Source organism: Ambystoma mexicanum, chromosome 6q (assembly GCF_040938575.1).
Source record: "Ambystoma mexicanum isolate Mex_15411 chromosome 6q, UKY_AmexF1_1, whole genome shotgun sequence".
NCBI lineage: Eukaryota > Metazoa > Chordata > Amphibia > Caudata > Ambystomatidae > Ambystoma > Ambystoma mexicanum.
In genome coordinates this window covers 1,405,666,062-1,405,690,245 of record NC_090937.1, presented here as the reverse complement: position 1 = coordinate 1,405,690,245, position 24,184 = coordinate 1,405,666,062, and the positions used below count along the sequence as shown (strand labels likewise).

The 24,184-nt window shown below is 46.3% G+C and overlaps 1 protein-coding gene across 1 annotated transcript in view; it reads right to left on the bottom strand.

Annotated features, from left to right (window-relative positions):
• The window catches only part of NOP14 (NOP14 nucleolar protein), a 423,446-nt gene that overhangs the window by 233,971 nt on the left and 165,291 nt on the right, over positions 1 to 24,184 (bottom strand). Inside the window, exon 7 of the mRNA XM_069632061.1 lies at positions 16,438 to 16,575. Within this exon, the coding sequence (XP_069488162.1) occupies positions 16,438 to 16,575 (138 nt within the window). The remainder of the gene's footprint in view (positions 1 to 16,437; positions 16,576 to 24,184) is intronic.

The window sequence follows — 24,184 nt, the reverse complement described above, 5'->3', positions numbered from 1 at the left end:
ACATACACAAATCGTTATCTAGAATGGACTACATCTGGGCTTCAACCACAGTGCTAGGCCGCATCTCTGAAATCACAACTCACGCCATAACTATCTCGGACCACGCAACGATAACAATCACCCTCAATCTGCCCAATGCAAGGAATACATTGTGGGCTTGGAGATTCCCCGATGGGCTGTTGGTGGATCAGGTCAGCTGCGAGGAAATAGTCCAAAGAAATACAGGAATAGTTTTCTTCCAATTCCAGTGGAGAGATTAGCCCGTGCACTCTATGGGACGCCTTCAAGGCGACTTTAAGGGGAGAGCTTATAGCGGTGCCAGCTCATAGGGGTAAGCCAAGGCAAAAGATCACAGCTGAGCTGGAGGTAGAGTTGAGCACCACGATGAACCAAATGGAAACTGATCCCAGTTCGCAGATTCAGAGGAAGGGAATAGTTTCTTACCTATAACTCCATTTCTCCAGCATTGGTATCTTTCATGGATTCACATGCTTAGAATATTCCCCGTCGTCAGGCTGGGAATCCTCGGTAAGTTATATAGACATTTTCCATAGGAAAAATTCAGACACTTGTGTCCTATCTACGTCGTTTTGGGCCGCGCACGCCGGCGCCACTAGGACGTAGGGGTATATATAGCTCTGCCCCAGCGGCTCCCTCAGATTTCAGCCCCCAAAGTAGTATGGGGGGGGGGGAGATCTCTGGTTTGCATGCTCAGGGGAGGCCGGCGGGCGCATGTGAATCCATGAAAGATACCAATGCTGGAGAAATGGAGTTACAGGTAAGAAACTATTCCCTTCTCCAGCATTGGATCTTTCATGGATTCACATGCTTAGAATATATTGTATAGCAGTATCCCCCAACATTGGAGGCGTGTATGCAAACCAACATCACAAGCAGCACAGTGCCCACTTACTATGGCAACACATTACATTATAGCATGTTAACTGTAAAAGACACGACACTTTAAAGCATAGTTGCCGAAGGATGCAACCCCACTTGGGGCTTACCTTATTGGAACAGGTGACGTAGTACTGCCCGCCCCATCTGTGTATCTTCAGCATGTTGCTGTGCGAGACAGTAATGTCGGGTAAACGTATGTGGTACCGACCAGGAAGCCGCCTGACAGATATCCCCCAGCGGAATTCCGGACCACAAAGTAGTCGACAACGATGTAGATCTCGTCGAATGGGCCCTTGGACGCTTTTCTAGCGGCTTTCCAGCCTTGGAATGACAATAAGAAAATGGCCGAAGACACCCATCTGGATAGTCCTTGTTTTGAAATCGCTTTACCCCTAGCCGCAGGACCATAAGCTACGAAAAGTTGTCTCGTGTCTCTGAAGCTTTGAGTGCGATGGAGATAAAATTTCAAAGCTCTTTTCACGTCCAATGTATGGAGAGTCTTCTCTGCCACTGAAGACTGTGTTGGAAAGAACGTAGGCAACATTATAGCCGCGTGTTTATGGAACATGAAAGGTACTTTAGGTATGAAATGCGGGTTAGTTGCCAGCACGACTTTATTACTGAAAAACCTCAAAACGGAGGGTCGATCACTAGCGCTTGTATTTCCGACAGGCGACGAGCAGAAGTAATGGCCACCAGGAAAGCCAATTTCCAAGACAACATTTTTTAATGATGTCGATGACATTGGTTCAAACGGGGGTTTCATCAGGGCTGCCAGTACCAGGTTCAGACTCCAGATCGGAGGAAACTTCTTCTTGGGAGGAAAGGTTCGAAACAACCCTTTAAGGAAGTGTTTAACTAGGCGGTCACTGAACAGTGGAGTGGAATGTTTCTTCTGAGTAAATCTCGAGATGGCAGCTAGATGCACCTTTATAGATGAAACAGATAACCCGTTATTTGCCAGGAGCAACAAGTATGGTAGGAGTTGTTCCGGTGTGATCGCCCGCGGGACTAGACCTGGTTGACCTGCGCACCATATGCAGAACCTTTTCCATTTGTATGTGTATGAAGTGTTCGTGGAAGGTGCACTTGCGGCTTGCAAAATCAGGAGCCAGGCCGTCAGACTGAGGTTGTCCGGGTCGTGATGCCAAACGGTCCCTTTCTCCTGAGACAGAAGGTTGGGGATCTTCTGGAACCTCATTGGTTCTGCCGCTGAGAGGTGAAGTAGATCGGAGAACCACACTTGTCTGGCCCAATACGGGGCCACCAGGATCACCCGACAAGGATATCTGTGGATCCATTGCAGAGTGACAGATGAGAGGGAATGGGGGGGGGCATACAGAAACTTGCCCGTCCACGGGAAGGAGAACGCGTCCCCTAGCGAGTCTTGTTGTGGCCACCTGCTCGTGTATTGGGAGCATTTCTTGTTGAAAGAGATCGAGGGCCGGATGACCCCATTCTGCGAAGACACGGTGCAGTTGCTGATCGTTCAGTTCCCATTCGTGTAGACAATTCATCTCTCTGCTGCGAGCGTCTGCTTGCACATTTTTTACTCCTGGTAAGTGGAACGCCAACAGATGTATGTCGTGTTGTAGGGCCCAATGCCAGATCTCCTGGGCTTCCGTCGACAGACTCCTGGAGCGAGTTCCTCCCTGCTTCCCTAGATAAAACATGGTTGTCGTGTTGTCTGTCATGATTCTCACCACTGAGCCCTTTATCTATGGCAGAAAGGATTTTAGGGCCCAACGCACCGCCCTCAACTCTAGCAGGTTGATGTGGAGGGAGTACTCTTCCGATGACCAACATCCCTGAACCTGTAAGGAGTCCAGATGAGCTCCCAACCCAGTTAGGGAAGCATCCGTAACCACTGTCTTCTGGAACGCAGGCTCCAGTAAGGGCATTCCCTTTGTTAGGTGTATGGAGATTCTCCACCATTGAAGCGCCTGCACGAGCTGGCCGTTGATGGTCAACTTGTCCGACCAGCATCCTCGACTCTGTGCCCATCGATCTGCCAAGAATTCCTGAAGAGGCCTCATGAAGAGGCGACAGTTGTTTATCAAGGGTATGCAGGACGACATGGTCCCCAGCAGGGACATGTACCTTTGTACTGACACTCTGGTGTCGACCTCCCATTCCGATGCCTTTTGTTGCAGTCTGAATCCTTTCGAGGGATGGCTTCACCAGTCCCGACTGTGTGTGAAACTCTGCCCCCAAAAAGACCAAGGTCCTTGAAGGCTTAACAAGGACTTGTCGAAGTTCACTGCGAAGCCCAAACGTTGCAGGAGGGACAGGGTGGCATCTAGGCTTTCTTGTGCCCTTTCTGGAGACAGTCCCCTCACTAGCCAATCGTCCAAATAAGGGTGACCTTCCTTTCTTAACCAGGCTGCTATTGGAGCCAGACATTTGGTGAACGTCCTGGGAGACGATTTTAGGCCGAACGGGAGGACCTTGAACTGATAGTGGGTTCGTCTGACGACGAACCGCAGAAATCTTGTGCCGTCGACGCATCGGGATATGGAAGTTATGCGTCCTGAAGGTCTAGCGACGACAAATAATCTCTGGGTTGTATCGATCGGATCACCCCCTGAAGCGTCAGCATTTTGAATTTTAAATTCTTGAGCAGTTTGTTGAGTGCTCATAGATCCAGAATGGGACGCCATTTTCCATTTGGTTTCTTGACGACAAAGTACCGGGAGTACACTCCCTGACCTTTTTCTGCCACCGGGACCAGTTCTATAGCCCCTTTCTGCAGCATAAGCGCCACCTCCTGCAGTAGTATTTGAAGGTGGGGCTGGGCCGAGAACACCGGTGGAATGTGTGGTGGCTTGCCCTTGAACTGTAGAGAGTGGCCCAGATGAATCGTGTCCAAAACCCATCGGTCTGTTATGCGCTCCCACTCGTCGATGCGAGACACTCGACTCCCCAGGACGCCCTGAAGCATGTCATTGTTGGTTCTTGGTTTGTTTATCTTTCGTCGACGAAGGGTAGGCACCCCGCCGTCTGGAGGTTTGGTAATCTCTGCCTCTACGAGAAGATTGGGCCGCACGCCTGTAGCCTTGGGACCAGTAGGAGGGTCTGCTGAAACCTCGGTCTCTAGATGACCCAAACCGGGAGTTACCAGAGGCCCCTCTGAAAGGACGAAAGGAACGAAAATTCCTACCACTCGAGGGCTCCGAGTGACCGTGCCGTGTCAGTATCCTCTTTCATGCCCTTCAACTTTTTCACCGAACAGTTTCTCCCCTTCACACGGCATATCCAAGACTTTATATTGCACCTCCGGCCTGAACGTAGTGCACTTGAGCCAGGCTTGTCTACGTAGAACTACGCCATTATTGATATGCTTAAAACCGGACTCTGCTAGGTCGACAGCAATGTTTATAGCATGGTTGGAGGCCTCCTCTCCTTCCCGCACTAGCAACATTGCAGACTTTCTATGTTCCTCGGGCAAATGCTCCAAGATAGGAGCCAGTCGGTGCCACATTTCCCTGTCATACCTAGACATAATCGCCAAGGAGTTGGCTGCTTTAACTGTAGTCGCGCCGACGGACAGCACCTTCTTGCCGAAAGCGTCCCGTCTCCTGGCCTCGTTGTCTGGAGGGGTCGTGCATTGGCGAAGGTTGAGACGTCAGGCACTTGGGAGTCAATTCCGGAGCCTTGAACTTCTTCTCCAAACGACCTTTCACTGCCGATTCAGAGAACGGGTGCCGCATGGTCTTCAGGCCCTCTTGCCCGACATGATCCAAAATCGGGATGGCGAATATGGATTTCCTCCTCTTGCCCATATGATCAAAAAGAAAACAATCCCTTTTCTACTCTTCAGGGACTAGGCCAAACTCCCAACACGCCTTACTCATCATGGCATGGAATGCACCCACATCGTCAGGTGGCGATGGCTGTGCCGGGCTTCTCGGAGCTTCCATCTCCGCTTCAGAGTCCCAAGTTGGGTCCCTTGAGGAGGATAGTGAGATGTCTGAACCTGATCCCTCACGGTCAGAGTCCTATAGTTCTCCTTCTTGCAGGGTAGGGCAATCTTCCGGCACGTGGGAAGCGGCCGTAATCCTGGTCGCCGAGCGAGGAGCCGGGCCCGGCTCGTCGACGAATGGCATAGACTGTATCCGTGTCGGGGCCCCAGGCTGGGGTATTTGTGTGTCCAAACGCTGTAATAGTTTCAGTAGCGTATTTAGCACCTCCAAGGACAGAACCGCCTGGGGGTTCAGTAATGACGAGGTAGTAGGGATGGAACCCACACCCAAGAGCGACATTGCGCTGGTCGGCTGCAGACCCAGATCGGTTGGGCGCGCGACCGTGTCGCGTTCCTAGTCAGCCGACGAGATGGAGAAAGTCGCCCTCTGGTTGAAGCAGGGCCTCTGGCGGGACGGGATCCAAAGCCTCCGGTTGCCATCCCATCGACGGGACCACCGTTGACGATATGTTTCCTACCGCAGTCTGACATGTGGGAGGAGCTGCCGATGACGCAGGCGTCGACGAGCGGGTTGTCGGCGAAGCCAGTGGCGCAGGGCCTTGAGGTGTTCCCGCCGCTTTTGGGGCCAACTTGCTGGCCGCGGCCTCTCGACTCAAGGTAGACTTAGGACGGTCTCCTGAGGAGGATTTAGATGGTTCTTTTCTCTCCTTTTTAGATGAGGAGGAAGAAGACGGCGCCTTGTGTAAAGAGGAGGAGGCCTTCGAATGTTTCTCCGAGGGTCGTTTTTCGGCCGACTCCGAGGTTCGTTTTTCGGCAACACATGCCTTCTTCGTCGGGGGTTCCGACTTACTTTTTGAGGCCGTGGAGCCCACCTCCGATGCCGGGTACGCACCCGCTCCGTCATTGAGCCAATCGACCAGGCGTCTTTTTAGATCTTTGAGGGTTTTCTGGGAGAAACCCTGACAGATTTCACAAGTGTCCACCGTGTGGTGAGGATGAAGGCAGTAAATGCAGTCCATATGACCATCCCCTTCGTACACCTTCTTAAGGCCGCACCTAGCACACAGACGAAACAACGCCTTTCCAGACATTCTCTTGAGAAGAACAAACAGTCGCAGAAGTAGAAAGAACAACCTAACCAAATAGCAGATACGCGAGGTAATCCCACCACTTTGGAAGACGGTTGAAATCTGAGGGAGCCGCGGGGGCGGAGCTATATATACCCCTACGTCCTCGTGGTGCCGGCGTGCGCGGCCCAAAACGACGTAGATAAGACACAAAAGTGTCGGAAGTTTTCCTATGGAAAATGTCTATATAACTTACCGAGGATTCCCAGCCTGACGACGGGGAATATTCTAAGCACGTGAATCCATGAAAGATCCAATGCTGGAGAAATATAGGGACGCAAAGGGCAAGTTAAATCTCTCACACAAAACAGGCGGAAAGAAAATCTTCCTTAGGCATCAATATTCTATCAAGGCAAACAAAACTGAAACTCTTGGCAAGGCAACTGAGGGGGAAGAACTCGGCCCAAACTATCCAAGTGTGAAGGACCAGCACAGGGCCATGGTCACGACAACAGATCAAATCACTGCACAATTCTATGCTTACTACTCAACCCTATATAAATGCGAACACCCCGATTCACAACTCCAGCAGGCATATCTGCAGGCAACCCCCTTGAAAGCTATTCCGATGTCCGAAAGGGACCAGCTAGAAGCGGATATTACCCAAGAGGAAGTGCAAAAGACCATAGCGGGCCTCGATGGTTACCCTGCATCTTTCTGAAAAAATATTTTTTGAAAAAAAGGAGGTAGCTCCATCGTAGTTCCTAAACTCACTGATTTCACATTTCGGGCACAATAACACCTTCGATGTAGGAGGCCAAGATCATTTTATTTCCTAAACCAGGCCAGGACCTGGACAAATGCTGGTCCTATTGGCCAATTGCACTCATGAACCTGGATGCTAAAATATACACCAAGGTCCTAGCTACAGTATTGAACACCTAATGAGAATTAAGAACCGACAAACGCATGATAACCTACAGAGGATCTGCCACCTACTAGAGTCGATAAGTAGAGGGATCCTGCAATGCTTGTCTCGTTAGATGCAGAGAAAGTGTTCAATCGAGTGGAATGGTCGTTCTTCTTTTGCACCCTGCGAACAATGGGATTTGGGCCCAGATCTATTGCGATGGTAGAAGCCAACTATACCAATCCCAAAGCCAGACTACTGGTAAGCGGCCAACGGTGTCACTTAATCCCTCTCCAGAGGGGCACCAAACAGGGCTGCCTCCTATCCCCACTCTTATATGCACTACACCTGGACCCCCTACCGACAAACAGCTGCAATAAAGGGTATACACTTTAGCAAAGACGTGCACACACTAATGGCCTATGCAGACAACATGCTACTGCCATCACAGACCCAGTTAACTCTCTTCCAGCTGTCCTGCTGGAATTTGAGATATTCGGCTGGGTTGCCGGGCTGAAAATCAATGCCCCGAAATCAGAAGTCCTAAACCGATCAATTGAGGGAGACAAACTAAACAGAGCCAAGGCAGCGACACAACTGAAGTGGGTTCCCAAGAGCATCCGAGTACGAGGGGTATCCATCATGCGTACACTGGGGAAGTATATAAGGCAAACTTCCAACCCCTCCTCGCCCAAACCCAATAACAGACTTGGACCCCACATATGATCATGTGGCTTGAAAGAGTCACTCCATCAAGATAGTTAACTTACCCCCAATTCTCCATCTATTCCAAGCCCTCCCTATTAAAAAGGGACCATCAACCTTCTTCCGTGCCTTAAACACGTTGTTATCCACATTTATTTGGAAGAACAAGCCTCCACGAATAGCGTTGAAAACCTTAATGCTCCCCCCCCCAAACAGAGGGGGCCTGGGTCTTCCTAAATTTCCGAGAATACTAGACAGAATATGTGGGCAGATGAAGAGCTTTACTAGGCCAACAGCTGGGGGACTTACTGTGGCTCAATAAGTCGAACAGGCCACAGAACATGCACTGTAGTGAGATCACAAAAATCGTGGAATACACATGGGATCAAGCAATTAAGCGACACCATATTGCTACATCCCTTCTTCCCTCACCCCAATATTCGCTAAGCCCCAATTTACCCCAGGCATGCAGCAGGCCACGTTCACAATATGGGTTTGAGCGGGTTGCACCAGAATATGCGATATGTTTCAGGGCAATGACATCAAACCCTTTACAAGTGCACCATTGGCCGATGACCACCTTGAACAAATTAGCTTCCACACAATCCTTGAAACAGTTTGAAAAATGTCTAACCTCTAACCCAGGAGACAAGCACTTAATATCTAACCAGTACAAATTCCTTACAATGAGCCCTCACCGTCCAGACTCCCCTACCAACTTAGATGGGAACAAACCCTGGGCACGCCCGTACAGGATGCAAATTGGGCCAGTGTGTGATGCGACCTTCCCCGGCTGACACGTTCTATCCAAATTAGGGAATTCTGGCTAAAATGAATGTTCCAGTGGCACTATACACCCACACGACTACATAGGCTGTCCCGGTCCACATCGGAAGAGTGCTGGTGAGGATGTGGGAATACGGAGGATTGGTTACACATCTGGTGGTCCTTCCCAAAAATACAAGGGTACTGGAGGGAAGTAGAGGGACACCTGCAAAATATTTTTCATCTCATTAATAAGATCCCCCTGACCGATACCCTTCTAGGCCTGGCTGGGCCAGATAGTCTCTGGCCGAAATACCAGTGGAAAGACTACGCCCTTCTCAGGCCTGCGACACTGTTAGTAATAGCCAAGAAATCGAAGTCAGTTGACCCTCCTCAAGTAACAGACTGGATTCAGAAACTGTGGGACTTCGATGGAATGGGTCACATATGCAATTCAAGGGGAACAGACAAAATTCACGACAAAGTGGTCGACCATATTGGACTTTCTCCACATTGAATACGTGGAGCAGTACTGTCCACAGACTGCGCTTGCTGGGGATTTCCTGAACTTGTTACAGAAGACAGATCAGACAGACCATTGGATACACCTTCCATGTATGGGGGTTGGTGGGTGGACAGTGGGGGGGCTGGAGAAGGGGATTGTTTCAATTTTTTCTGTTATATAAATTCAAAAAATATATATTTTTTAAAAAGGTGAGCAACTTTTATACTTTGCCAGCATCTTTATTGGAACATTTCCTCTCAGGTTATTTTTCTGGTATTCAATACTTTATTTTTTTTTATTTTTTTTTTATAAAAGTCCAATGCTATTTTATCTTGCACACTTTCTTCTAAGGGAAGGTCAACCAAACTACATTTGTATATTTCACTTTAGGATATATTGTAGTTGTCATTTATACAGTACCTTTTACTATTATTTTAGTCTCAATGCGCTAGTGGTGGGAACAACATTGTGGACCAAAAGCTAGTGTGTTGGAGATCACGGAGTATGATTAGAATGCGTGTGTGCATATGGCCACGATAAGGTGAGGCATGTGGATGGGTGCTAAGAGTAGTCAGGGGATGGTGCGAGTGCTAGAGACTCGCTATGTGTCCGGTTGGTCTGCATTTGTTGTAGGTCTTCACTGCATACTGATGTCAGAGTTGTTGAGGTGTAGTGTGGTGTAAGTAGGTGGAACAATTATGGACCAGCAAGACCGAATTTGTCCTAGTCGTTGCTGTATTCTGATGTGTGCAGGAAGCAAAGCCTGCGGCCAGTGTCCACTGGAGTGGTATGTTATACGTACCTAGAGGCTCAGAGGAAAAGGTGTTGCACGTATGTTCACTTACTGTGCGTATATTCATGGGTACCATTTTTTAGATTTTCACTATGAGGGCAAAAGTACCTGGGCATAGGTTATTCATGCAGCCGGTAATTTATTTCTCTTTTCCGTGCTGCTTAAATGCAGTTAGTTCGGCTTCTTCGATGTATCAGAACAGTCACCAAGAGATAAGCCATAAAACAAGGGGCTTGTAAAGCACTGTTTTACCAAAGTGTGTGACACTTGGAAAATAATGCAAGCTCAGTATGCATTACCTGAAAGAGATGTTGAGTTCTCCAAGCCTGCCATATTTTATACATAATACCATTGTAAAAACAGGTGCAAATCAGCCTGACTGATGAACGTCCGAGCGATGGTTGCAATAGGGTAGAGTTCAAGGTTAACCTCAAACCTGGGCATATATTATTCTTGCAGAAAGTCATGAGAGATTACCCTACTTATGCACGCAATTAAATAATATTTGTGTGTTTACAATGGAAAAACTTATATGCGATGTTTTGAAGTAGGCTCTCTGGAAAACACTGATAATATCTGAAAAGTTATGAAAGCACTGGAAAGACACCCCCAGAAGGGAGAAAAAAAAAAACCTAAAACAGGATCCCCACTATAATAAATAACTGTTTTATACTTTGTCTAAATTGAATTATTGTGTGTCATACTATGTGGGCTTACAGGAAGGCCCGAACCGTACTCGCACTCCTAAGAATAAGCCTCAACTGCTCACCATTGCTACCTTGATTGGGTTTTAGCTAACCTCTCAAGAGTTCCCTTTTCAATATAATTAGGGTAGCCTCCTAAAATTTGTCCACCAGGCCAGATTCTAGAAATCCATCTTAATGATCTGTTGAATAGTTGCAGAAGCTCTCTTCTTATGCAAGAATTATGCTGGGAGCAAGCCCACCAATGGTAAGTATAAGCACTATTATAACAGCCAGGGGTTGTCCAATCCTAGACAAACACTAGTCATCGTACCAATCCAGCAACAGAGTTTTGGGTGCCAGAATTCGTGGACTGGGGCCAGACAGTGGCTGCCACCTCATATGGCATGCACACACAAAGCCTCCTTGCCCACGAAAGCCACCGCTTTCCCCGGGAAGGGGACTCTCAAAGAAGGCATTTACTGACCTGATCAGGCAGGAAAAATGCCAAAGAATAATAAGGCCAAAGAACAAGCGAAAAATCTCATAGCACGGCAACTTTAGTAGCCATTCAATGTAAATATAACAATGCACAGGAAAAATATCACAAAGGTAAAAATCACAGCTACCACCAGCTGTGTCTTTGGCACCAGCTGTGCATTAGGCACATTGTCAAATTAACCAATACAGCATTTAATAAAAAAGTTATAAGGATACAAAACATCCTAACTGCACTTCACTGTAAGGGGATGTCTGCAATTGTAAAAATACACTGATAATGTATGTACTGATAATCTAAGAGACTTGTCCGTTTCCCCACAAGAACGAGCAAAACAGGCAAGTCTAGTAAAGCCTAAGGCTTTACTGACCACCAAAAAGTCAAGACGTTTCAAAATAAGGAAAAATAATGGGTTTCCATAGGACTCCATGGAGGGAAAGGTGCAAATAACAGATTTCCACAAGGCTAGATTATTGGCCTCGTCACCCTAAGCAGATGTGGTGTCCAAAGGCTGTCATTTTTGATTGCAAGTTTAAATGATGCAGGTTCTTACCATCAGTGTGCTTAGGGCAACTCTAGGTCAAATCCTGGATAAAAGGAGGACTTTTGCAGCTATTCAGAAGATGTACAGATGGAGCCAAGACGACTACGAAGAGGAGCATCTTGTTAAAGAACCAAAACTCGTCAGTGCAGCCATCCAGCATGGTCTTAATCAACTGTCCTGGAGAATACCTTGCTCCTTTGCTGATTTACTTAAGACCTTCATCAGTGCTTCAACCCCTGGTCTGGTGGGAAAACTTGTGGGCTGGCCAGTTTTTTTAGCAGGCCATCTCACTGCATCTGTCGTCATCCTGAGTTCGGACAAGAGGCCTCCCCCCTGTAGTTGCATCTCTCCAACTATAAAATATGCCTTGCAGGAGCAGATTCTTTGTTTCCACCAAAAGAGGCCAATTTATGCCATTTCTTCATAGTTGCCATCGCCTGTATGGAGTACTAAAGTACCAGAATCTGTCTCATCAGAGCACGGAACCAGCGACTAGCCGGACCTAAATCCCTGAAGTGGTTGGATTGTATTCAACTTCAAAAACACAACTGTTGGCTTTGCCATACTTGTTCAGACCAGTGACTATGGGAACTAGCCTCCCCCTCACCCTTTGTATGGCTGTGTATGGGGTTTCAAACTCCCATCTTTCCTAAATATTAGTGCTCTAATTTGGTTCTTTCTTAGATGGTTCTTTATTCACTGGCTTTGTTACACTACAGTGGCTCAGATTGTTTTAGCTGTGTTTTGAAGTAGGTCTTAGTAAAGGCTTTAGCCAGAGCACACCAAAAGTGAACGTACATATAATAGCATTGAATGTTCTAGTGCAATACTTACTGTTAGGACAGTTTTTTGAAGTCCAACTAAGGGCTTAGTAAAACCATTTAACAGAGACAGTACAAGACTCCACTCTTAGTAGAATGCTGTGCCACCTGAGTATATGGTAGCATAGACAGAGCAGCCAGGCATATCTTAGGAGGGAGAGAGCGCTGTATAATCGGTACAAAGAAATTGTAGTGCACATATGGTCCAAAGAAACACAAACACTGTATTGTAAAAATAAATTGTTTATTTAATTACAAGCAGGTCGAGATAAATCTTGGGGAAAAAAATACTATCACAGATCAGATTAACACATTAAAAAACACAACACTATGCTTTAATGTGCACAGAAACAAACAGTATTTATAGGTAAGTTCGACCTTATCAAACACATTTAGTATAGGGCACAACTATTCATGGGGAATAAAACCATTAGTTACTTTCAGATTGCTTTACAGTCATTCAAGGGTAGTAGACACTGTGATTTCTTTGCTGAGTGTCACTGCATAACTGACAATCAACCAACCCTGTTACCAGGATACGTTTCTGAATAGTGAAAGACAGATTCAAGGAACAATATACACCTATAACTACTTGGAGGATAACAGTTATTCTAGGTGGGTAAGACCTTTTGTGTAATATACAATTACAGTTGCTTTTCAGGTCAGCGGAACACACTCTTAAAATTATTTTTAGGATGGCATACAGCTAACTCAAGATAAGGAAAACCTATCTACTTTTTAAAGGATCCATCATCAACTTAAAGGTTTGTATAGACCCAAAACTGTTTTAGCATCTGAATAAAGCAGACCAGGGAAAGCAAAACCTCCATGTTACCCTTTATGAATGACTCCATGTTATTCTAGGAAGGCTATACAGCAAGTAAGGGAAAGCAAGACCCAGTTGGGGAACCTATACACCTAGACTCTGAAAGAACTAGATGGTGAAGCCAACAGAATTACATTTGGGAAAGAGGAACACCCAATTCACAGGCGAGTAAATGAACCTTATATATACACACTTTTCCGAATGGCACACACATCCATGGCAAGGAAGAAACTTTGTAACTGTTCACTCTCAGAGTTACAGTTACCAGCTAACTCTTTCACAAATAGGTACACTATAAAACACTTGCTCTATTCAAGGCAGTACACTTTCCTTATCCAGTCCTTCCCTGGTCTATTGCATGAGTTCTCTAGGATGCAGAAGAGGGACCCTAGTGGTCTAGGGGTCAGCTGTAGACAGGGTGAGTTAGAGTTCTGTTGCAGGCAACAGTCAGAGGTCCTGAGGAAGACTGCTCAAACCAATAAGTAGTTCACTTTAAAGTTAGTTAGGGTCCAGGGACTTCGGAGAAGACACCCTAGGAGGATTCCAGCAGTGGGCCTGGGTGAACTGGATGAGAGGACTCCCAATCATAAAAAACACTGCAAAGGCTTTACAGAAATCACACGGGCTTAAGGTAAGTAAATACTCACGTCAACACATAGCTCAGCACAGACGAAGAGTTGCAGCAGGAAGACTGCAGATTCTGAAGTCAAACACCTGGTCAATAGATTCCTTTGTCATGAAAGCGAAAGACAAGACAATGGAAGAGAATTTGCAGCAGGGATCAACAGAGAAGGCTCCAGGAAAGATTTTCCTCACGGCTGGATGTGGCTCTGTGGTTTTGGGGCCCTTTTCAGGAGCCAAAATATGACTGAATATTGCAGGTCGGATTCTTGTCGTTTGCAAGGTTCAGCACTCCGAGGAGGTGACTTAGGACTCAAATCGTGTCTCTGGAGTTCCAGCAGGATGCCACCAACGTTTCAGCTCGATTCGGAATTCAGAAGACACTGCACCGCACAATGGCTTGAGATCCCAGGGTTTTGGGGTTTTGCAGCCCTGCAAGGTCGCGGCACTACGTGGGGGTTGCTCAAAATGCAGTCTTCGAGTCTAGTGGATCTCACCAGGCTCTGGGTCGGGGTCATCCTTTCCGGGATTCCCAGGACAATATGACGGAAGGGTAGCAGCAGGCTCCAGTTACACAGCAGGCTCTCCGGTCACTGGAAATCAATGCGGCCGTTGTTACTTCATCTTCCTCTTCGGTTTCAGCTCCAGTGACTGACTTATCAGCTTGCAGGTTCGGAGTATTTATCAGTAACAGCACAACTTCTGCATTCTCTCACTGCATTTTATAACAAGGGGCAGTCTGGCTGTCCAATCAAGACAGCCAGCCCCCCACTGGATGTTTGTTCTTTTCAGGCAAGGTGAAAGACAAAGTGCTGCAGAGTTTTGGACTCCTCCTTCGCTTCCTGCCTTCCCAGACACTCTGGAGCCAGGGCCAGGAATCCACAGGTTTGCTGCCAAAGACAAAACAACCACTCAGGTCCTTCTCGCCTAGAATGGCAGGGGAAGACTTCAGAAACAGCAAGCACACAAGAAATGGTAAGAAAAGGAGCCCACCATTTTAGGAAAATGGACGCCCTTCTGTGCATTACCGAGGCTGAATTAACAGTCTGCGAGTAATGAAGACTAAAAGTCATAAATGTAAAACCACTGCCACCAGCCATTCATGTAAAACTCGCAATTGTAACAAAATGTTACCAGGTAAGTAAGAAAGGGGATACATTGTGTGACCCCAGCACTCCACATAAGGTGGGGTGTGCTGGCTCACTATTTAAAATGTAAATGGGGGGGGTGGAGGGCGAGGGGGTGGAAATCCCTCTTTACTACTTTGGACCTGTAGTTCACCCAAGTACATGAAATAAATTAACAGGGGAGCCCATAGGGGCAACCCAGCCTAAGCCCAAAAGTTGTAGGAAACTATAACGTCAACCATACACTATGGAGAGACATAAAAAGGTCACCCATAAAAAGAGTAAAAGACTAGGTGAGAGGGGGGGGGGATTCCCCTTCACCTCAGTACAAGGTAAAATAGTTACCTAGTCCAAGAATAAAGTTCTGGGGTGTACACAGGTCAGGAAGATTGATCATTGATATGAACATCTCACCAAACACTTACCTGTGTTTTTGTTTATTTTATTTATCAAATTTATTGATTTTACAAAATGATTGCTTTCTCTGCGTTTACTTTTCTTTTGCTTCTTTTTGAAATTTAATTCTGCAATTTAAGTTACCTGTGATTTTTAAAGTGCTAGGAGTTTGTCCAAGACTTAAATAAATAGAATTGTATTTTACACATTCTGCCTAACTTGTGTTAAGAGTGCCTTGTGTGTGCTTAACTGAATCCTTCACCACTTTCACACTCTCCTAAGTCTAAGCCTTGCTCATAGAGTTTGCCTAGACATTAGTCTTTCCCTGTTCATCAAATAAGGTGGCCTCTCAGAATTTGTCCACATGGGGAAAAAGACCGGAGCATATTACCATCCCCTTTAATTGCTTTAACTGGATTGACAAGGGGGTTAGGCCTAGCAATAGAGCGCGAGGCAGCAGGTTTATTTTAATGTTTTCAAGTGCCACAAGTAGTTTACTTTAGGGAGCAAACTATGATGCAACAAACCTCACCCTGAGTGGCACCGTCAACCAATGAGAATGCTCTGGCAGTATTCACTAAGGAAAGCCTGAGTTTCCTGCATTTTCATTCGTGTCGGGCTTTTCCCTTCCGTTCGCCGCTCCCCCATCACCTTAGCACCTGTGTAGCTCCCTACACGGGTGTTAATGGTGTCTTTTTTTGAACAAAAAAAAAAAAAAGATAAACGTACTTTCTTGTGCGGCCCGGCGTCACTCAGTGCTGCCATTTGGGGAGTTAGTTTTCATGTTGATGGCAACACAGTCATCAACATAAAACTAACTTAAGCGGTGGGCCGTTACCTACAGGGCCAGCCCGCCACCTTGGGGCATATCACTTTAGTAAATTACTACATCTAAAACAAGAGGCAGAATAGACTAAAACAAATATTGAGTCAGACAGCAATGCTTGGAGACCAACTTTCACAGATTGTAAAGAGCGTCTTGTTTTTGCCTGAAATACAGTTAGTTCCAGTATCAGAAGTCATCAAAAAGATCTGAAACACTGATCCTTATAAACCCCAGGAAACAAGATTACACTGTAAATGACTTCTGGAATACTGAGTAGAAAGACTTCATTGTTACTATAAATGGATAGTAATAATAACCACATATTTCCAAGCAGAAGGCTATAGTAGGATTTAGGGTGCGCACAGCTATTTAAGCACTCACTGGTTTACTGAGGACATTCTGGCTTTCTGTGCCCGGATTGGGAAAAGGTGCTCAAAGGGTCCATGGCAAGCTTTCCCGGATAAGATTACTACTTCTACTGTGAAAATGTTAGAGCACCATCATCAACTAAAACAAAGGAAGCTTACCTTGTATGACAGTAAGCGTCTATCATCTTTATCCAGTATAAAGCCATCCATTAGGTCATCAGCCGACACATGTTTTGGTTTCTTCATGTTTGAATATCCATCTTCATCTTCTCCACGCATTCTACGAAGTCTTTCAGCCTGCAATTTAAATACTAATATAAACATGCTATCACAGAAATAAAGATTGCTACTAACTGTTCATTAGCATACATTATGTGACCAATTGTGAAAGAATCCCAAAAATTACTAATATATCCAGCAAGATAGCTCATTGCCAACTTCAGAAACCTGCGTGCAAACTGCAGGTGCAGGTTAGAGCCCCAGCAAGCTAGACCTCAACCCTTAAAACTTCGGAGGGTGATCAAGTAGGTATCATACGGTATAATAAAAACTAATCATAAATCTGACATTCAACTTCGATTCACATGATTAGCCAAGCAAATAAGATAAATCTGATCTCAACCGTGCAACACAGAAAATAAAACCAAATTAAAAAAGGAAGCATTTTGCACAGAACAAACCATAAACAGAATAAACAGAAACAATCTGTACTAAGCAATACTCTGTCTGGGACGCATTTATGTAACCCTGAATCAAGCCTTCTTCCGTCTCCTCATAGTGCCTCGAGGCCTGTGGGCTGTAGTGCGCTCTACAAATCCAAAAAAAGAAATAAATAGAATCATGATCTGGAACATAGAAGACATCACCCTGATCATTTTGATCATCCTGAAAAATTTCTTCAGAGGGATCAGGCAGCTTTAGTCCAGGAGAGGTAAGGTGGGCTATGGCTAACTGAAGCTTAGTAGACTTGCAGGGCCTAGGGCCTCACTCAGAGATGAGACCTCTTAAGAATTAATCAAATGTATAGGAAACCCAATACATTCTGATAGCTTGTTCATACATTCTTCTAACCTCTCCCTGGTCCAGGAGGTAGCGGCTGGGGTTTCTGAAAGTGGAAATGCTAACTCTGGCTGAGCAGGGTCTTTGATCCCCTGAAAGGACTGGGACAATGGAGAAGAGGCCAGTGTATAACTGGAGGGCAGGGAAGAGGTTTCCTGGAGACCAGAACCACAGGAAAGTCCCTTCGCCCTCAATTTAGGGTGAGATTTGCCTAAAGAGGCGGGTTTCGATGCATCTTTCATTGCATCTGAAACGGGCGTGGAAACTTTAGGGGAGGCAACCTGGGTAGCAGAAGACTTGGTATTATGAGCCACATGTGACGGCAGAGCGGGCCCTGAAATCTCAAGTTCACCAAGCCCCGACAAAACTGTTGACGGGCCTACAGCGTTGTGTTTAGCCTTAATGTGAGAATGCGTGGGATGGTTCCCCCCCATAGCAGTGCGCTCAACATGCTTGAAGGGGATGGGCACGTCGGAGCCAGCCGATCCCATAACAATGTCTTCGGACTATGAACAAGAGCTGTGGCTGCTAGAGGAATTCTCGTCCAAGGCAACAGAGCCGACAGAAGAATAGGACTCGGCCTGCATGGCGTACGCCACTCACTACTTTGTGCGCCTTTCTTTAAGCGTTCTGGGCCTAAAGAGTCAACAGCCCTTGCAACACTGCTTATAGTGGCCACTAGGTAAGCAGTTATTACACTACCTACAAGTCTCCTTCCACAGAAACATCCTATTGCAGGAAGGGCAAAATTTAAATGGAGTTCTCTCCATTGTAAAAGTGGAAAAGGAGCAGTCAGACAAGTGAAAGAACAGGCGGGAAAGGATTCTCTAAAGAGAAATGTCGAGAATAATGGCAGCCATCGAAAAGACAGATTGAAGTTTCAAGGACGGCAGACGGCAAACGATAACAGTCGAAGAAATCGCTGAGAATCTCGAAGAATGCGAAGATGCGCAGAAACAACAAATCTCGTTAACACAAGCTCTGCATAAGAGCGACCGACCAGAATGGCAGAAAGAACGAATCTGGGAGATCTTGACACGTGAGGAATCATGGGTGCACTACACGTCACGATATGGATCGTGTTACAGGCACACCCAGGTCAACGCCCCTTTTCGATGTTTGGAGAAAAAAAAAAAATGATGCATTACTCGGTGACTGTCACTAAATGGCAGACTACATGCACAGCATGTGATTTTAAGAAGATTCACAAGCACCAGAAACTCTTATTTCACTTATGGTCCTGCATATAGTTTTTAAAAGGCAACTAGACAGTGCAGCAAAAGAGTGTTCAACTTGGCTTCAAAAAGTGATTCCAGTGCACTCAGTGAGTACATGTCTAAATTCTCCAAGTAGTCAGAGTACAACATGAAGAAACCCCTGAATAAATCACTACATAAAACAACTTTGCACGTGGGCCCACTCGCACATTAGCATCCTGCGTTAATCATTTCCCTACTATATGAATTATTCTGATTTTTTACCCCACTATACATTGCTCCTTGGCATTCTAGATTAATGGTTAGCCCACAGTACAAGTGGTTTGCCCAACTTTAGTACTCTTCTTCACAATGAAATACACAGTATAAATGGCTCTCAATTAAGAATAAGATCCAACTCATAACCATGTCCCTTACGTACAAATCGCTGAACTAAGCAGCCCCCCAGGTACTAATAGTCCCCAGGTACAAACTTCAAAAGTCTGGAGGGTCAAGCTTCCCAGTCATGGCTGAGAATCTATGGAATTCGCTCCCTATCTCCTTGAAAATGACCAAATCTTTCTCTAAACTTAAAAAGCAACGTTATTAAATGGCTAATGGAGAAGAACTAACTTTAGAAGTCAATTGTAGTTCTCCTACCGTACTGTACCTCGAATCAAGAATCTTTGTCTATACACATTACTTTGCACAGCCTGTATTGTAACCCTGTTTGTATTACCAAGTACCCATGGCATTATTTAACAACAGTATACCTGCAACTTATGAAACCTGTAACATTTGTAACCGTTCTCAATGCACCCAGATACCTTCGGGTTAAGGTGTGCTATAGAAATAAATAAAAAACTATGCAGACCAACTATGCCCCCCACATAAGACAAACTCTTCACCTCTACAAGTGGGTGTATATATATATATATATATATATATATATATATATATATATATATATATATATATATATATATATATATATATATATATATATATATATATATATATATATATATATATATATATATATATATATATATATATATATATCTCTCAATGCATTACTTACCGTAAAAGCATTTCTGATGGTTGTATCTGCTTAGATTCACATGCTGTGCATAGTCCGACATTCAGTGGTCACTGCCGAGTATTGCATTTTGTTTTTCGTAGTCAAAAAGAGGACGTCGACAAGGCGTGTCTGTAACACTATCCCTATAGTGACGTGCGTTGTACCCACAATCCCTCACGCGTTGAGGTCCCTCTGTATTTTTTCTGCCCTGAGGGAGCCTTCTATACGTGAGTGAGTACAGAAAAGAGAGAGATGTAGAAAGGTGTCTATGTTCCTTCCATCCGAGCGGGGAGGAAGGGTGGGCGCATGTGAATCTAAGCAGATACAACCATCAGAAATGCTTTTATGGTAAGTAATGCATTGTCTTCTGATGTTTGTTAATCTGCTTAGAATCACATGCTGTGCATAGACTAGCGAGCAGTACCCGGAGTTGGCTGTGGGTTATGAGAAGGAACAGTAGAGAAAAGATGTCTTAATACTGCCTGTCCCACCTGGGAGTCAGATCTAGAGTGTGCATCTAGACAGTAGTGTTTTGTAAAGGTGTGCACAGAACTCCAGGTTGCCGCTTTGCAGATGGACTCAAGGGGAACATTTGAAATGAATGCTATGGATGCCCCAGTGCCTCGAGTAGAATGTGCTCTTGGCTTGAAGGGTAGTTCTCTCTTAGCAAGAGTGTAACAGAGAGTGATGCATTGAACAATCCATCTAGATATAGTGGATTTTGAAACTGCATCTCCTTCTCTTCCTGCTGCCACCGAGACAATGAACTGATTAGTCTTTCTCAGTGGTCTGGTTCTTTCCATGTAGAACATGACAGCTCTGTGCACATCAAGTATATGCAGACTTTTTTCTCCCGAATTGGAAGGGTTTTGAAAGAACGTTGGTAGTTCTATTGACTGGTTTACATGGAATTTTGAGATGAATTTCGGTGCAAACCTTGGGTGCGTGCGTAGAACCACTTTATCTTTGTGAACTGCTACAAAGGGGTCTAAAACAGAAAGAGCCTGTAGTTCACTTACTCTCCTAATGGAGGTGACAGCTATTAGGAAAGCGGTTTTAAGAGTGCGGACTTTAAGAGTTGCTTTGTGCATGGGTTCAAAGGGTGAGCCCATGAGTCTGGTAAGTACCACATTCAGGTCCCAGCCGGGAGCTGGATTTGCTATCGGAGGGTGTATTCTCTTTACTCCCTCCATGAAGGCTTTGATAACTGGGACTTTCCACCACGACACTTTAAGCTGGGAAGTGGTGTATGCAAAAAGTGCCGCTAGGTGGACTTTAATGGAATTGAACACTAGACCCGAGTCCAGTAAATGGGTCAGGTACAGGACAATGTGCGTGGGGGAGCAGTCAACTGGGTCGATGCTTCTTCCTCTACACCAGATGACAAATCTCTTCCATTTGCTAGAATAACAGTGACGAGTGTTAGGCTTTCTAGCCTCCCTGAGGATGTCCATGCATCTCTGCGGGAGTTGTAAGTGTCCAAATTCTATGATCTCAGGAGCCAGGCTGCTAAGTTCATGGTCTGAGGGCATGGATGCAGTGTCCTGCCCTTGTCCTGTGACAGCATGTTGTGCGGGCAGGGAAGTTTCACTGGGGAGCTAGAGAAATCTCCATCAAGTGAGCGAACCATGGCTGCCGGGCCCACATAGGGGCCACTAGTATCATGGTAACTTGTTCCTGGTGCATCTTGTGCACAATCTTGTTGAGAAGGGGAGTCGGGGGGAAAGGCGTAAGCAAATTTCCCGGACCATGGAATCGATAGACCGTTCCCCTTGGATTGGTTCTGGGGGTACCTGGAGGCGTAATCTTGGCATTGTGAGTTCTCCAGAGTTGCGAACAGGTCTATTTCTGGGAATCCCCATTGTGTGAAGACATTGAAGACGATGTCTTCGTGCAACTGCCATTCGTACTCTGAGGGCAGAGGGAAGTCTCTGCTGAGTTCGTCTGCTAGCAGATTGAGTTCCCCTGGTACATGTTGCGACAGTAGCAACATGTGTTTGAGAGCCCACTTTCAGATATTCTGGGACAGCTTGGACAGTCCTGGAGAGTGGGTGCCCCCTTGCTTGTTGAGGTAGTACATGGCTGTGGTGCTGTCCGTAAGGACCATCACTGTCTTCCCTTGTAGATGTTCCTGGAAGGCTTTTAGTGCCTTGAACACGGCCAGTAGCTCCATTAGGTTTATGTGCTTGGATGCTACGCTCGGAGTCTACACTCCGTGAGCAGTCTGATGGGATAGGTGAGCCCCCCCCATCCTGTGAGGGAGGCGTCTGTGGTTAGAGTGGCTTCCACTGCGGGTGTGGCAAAGGGTTTCCCTCTTAGCAGGTTTTCCTTTGTCCACCACCGTAGCGAGAGAACCAAGGCCTGCGAGACCACCACTAGATCGTCCCATTGTCCGCTGGCCTGACACCACTGGCTGTTGAGCCACTCTTGCATTGGGCGCATGCGTAAGCGCACGTGAGGTACCAAATAAATACATGACGCCATCATTCCTAGCAAGCGCATCGCTTTGCACACCATCACCTTCCGACCTGCCACATATTGGGGGATCTGAAACAGCATGTCTTGGACCCTCTCGTTGGAGGGGAAGACGAGGCCGTCCTTTGTTCGAATTAGAGCCACTAGGAATTGTTTGACTTGAATGGGGTCTAAGCTGGACTTCTTCTCGTTGATGGAGAAGCCCAGTTGGAACAAAAGGTCTACAGTCTTTTGGGTGTTTGAGAAGCATATCTCGTAAGAATCCACTGTTATGAGCCAGTCGTCGAGGTAAGGGTATACGGAGATGGATAACCTGTGCAGGTGGGCCGCTGCCACTGCCAGTACTTTCGTGAATACCCTTGGTGCAGATGCTATGCCGAAGGGTAGCACTCTGAACTGGTAGTGTTTGCCCTCCATCATGAACCTGAGGTATTTTCTGTGCGCTGGCAACATTAAAATATGAAAGTATGCATCTTTCATGTCCAGTGTTGTCATGTAATCACCCTGTGATAGCAGTGGGATCACTTCCTGTAAGGTCAGCATACAAAACTTTTGTTCGCTGGGCGCAGATCTAATACAGGGCGCATGGTTAGATCCTTTTTGGGTACATGGAAGTACACTGAATAAATAACTTCCGTTACCTGAGATAGAGGCACGACCTCTATAGCTCCTTTTTCCAGTAGCTGGTCCACTTCTTGGAGAAGGATGGTGAGGTGTACTGGTGTCATGGGTCGTCCGCTCGAGGGTCTGTATGTTGGGGAACTGTTGAACTCTATACAGTAGCCGCGGGCTACGGTGGATAGTACCCAGCGGTCTGATGTTATTCCATCCCATGCTGGAAGAAAGGATGTTAACCGGCCCCCGACCGGCGATGCATGGGAGGGGACCCGAATCTTCGCGTCACTTGGTGGTGTTGGTGGCTTGGGAGCCTCTAGGGGTGGAACCCCGGCCTCTCCCCTTGCCACGGCGTTGACCTCTCTGATTGTACTGGCCACTATTACTTTGGTAGTTGTTGGCAGAATATTGAAGTTGTTGATTCTGTTGCTGGCGTTGGCCACGAAAAGAACGCTTGTTGCCAAATCCCCGCCTGTTAGGGGGCTTTGAGATTTGGTCCAAGGTCTTTATGGTATCAAATTCTTTTTTCGCATTTTCCAGTGCGTCGTCCACTGCCTTTCCAAAGAGGTTAGACTCTTCAATAGGCTTGTTAATGAGCGCCGCTTGCGTTTCTGCCTTAAACCCGGAATTGCGAAGCCAGACGTGGTGCTTCAGCAGAATTCCCTGTACCAAAGAGCGGCCAGCTGTTTCCGCTGCATCGAGGGTATTCTTAACGATGCATTGGTTGACCAGAGACCCTTCATTAACTGTAGCCAGCAATCTAGTTTTTAGGGGTTCAGGGACTTCCTCGATGTCCTGCTTCAGCTTTCCCCATTGCGCATCAGCGGAGCTTGCCAGCAATGTGTTATTATTGGCAATTCTAGTTGCGAACGCTGCCGAGGTGGTAATTCTTTTGGCTAGGGCATAAAGCTTTTTCCCCCCTTTTTATCCGGGGGTGCCTCGCTGGTAGACAGTGGAACCCCAGCCCTTTTCCTAGTGTTAGTCACCACTAAGGAGTCCGGGATTGAGTGACCCTTAATATATAGTGGGTCTGATTGAGAGGGTGAGAACAATTTTTCGATTCTTGGATTAACCCCTCTTACTAATGCAGGGGTGGCCAGTGAAGGGTTGATTCGTCTCTTAACAGAGGCGAGTATTGGAATTGTTTGGCTGGTGGGGGGGGGGGGTTTTCTTTGATAATCCTTTCCACAAAGTCAGTGTCTGGGGTGACCTCCCCAGTTTCGACCTCAAAATGTGCTGCTGCCTTCCTCAGCAGCGCGTTAAAGGTGGGCTGATCGTCAACAGGCGAAGGGTTCCCAACTGGTGTGGTCTGAGGAGACCTGATGTCTAATGTCTGGCTCTGTAGACCTTGATAGTGATTGCCAGGGATTTGGGTCACCCTCACCTGGGTCTTCTTCGTACCCTTCCTCACTTATGTTAGTTTCCTCATGGAAGCCTTCTCCCTCTTGTTGGTTTTCATCATTAATGAACTCCTCTCCTT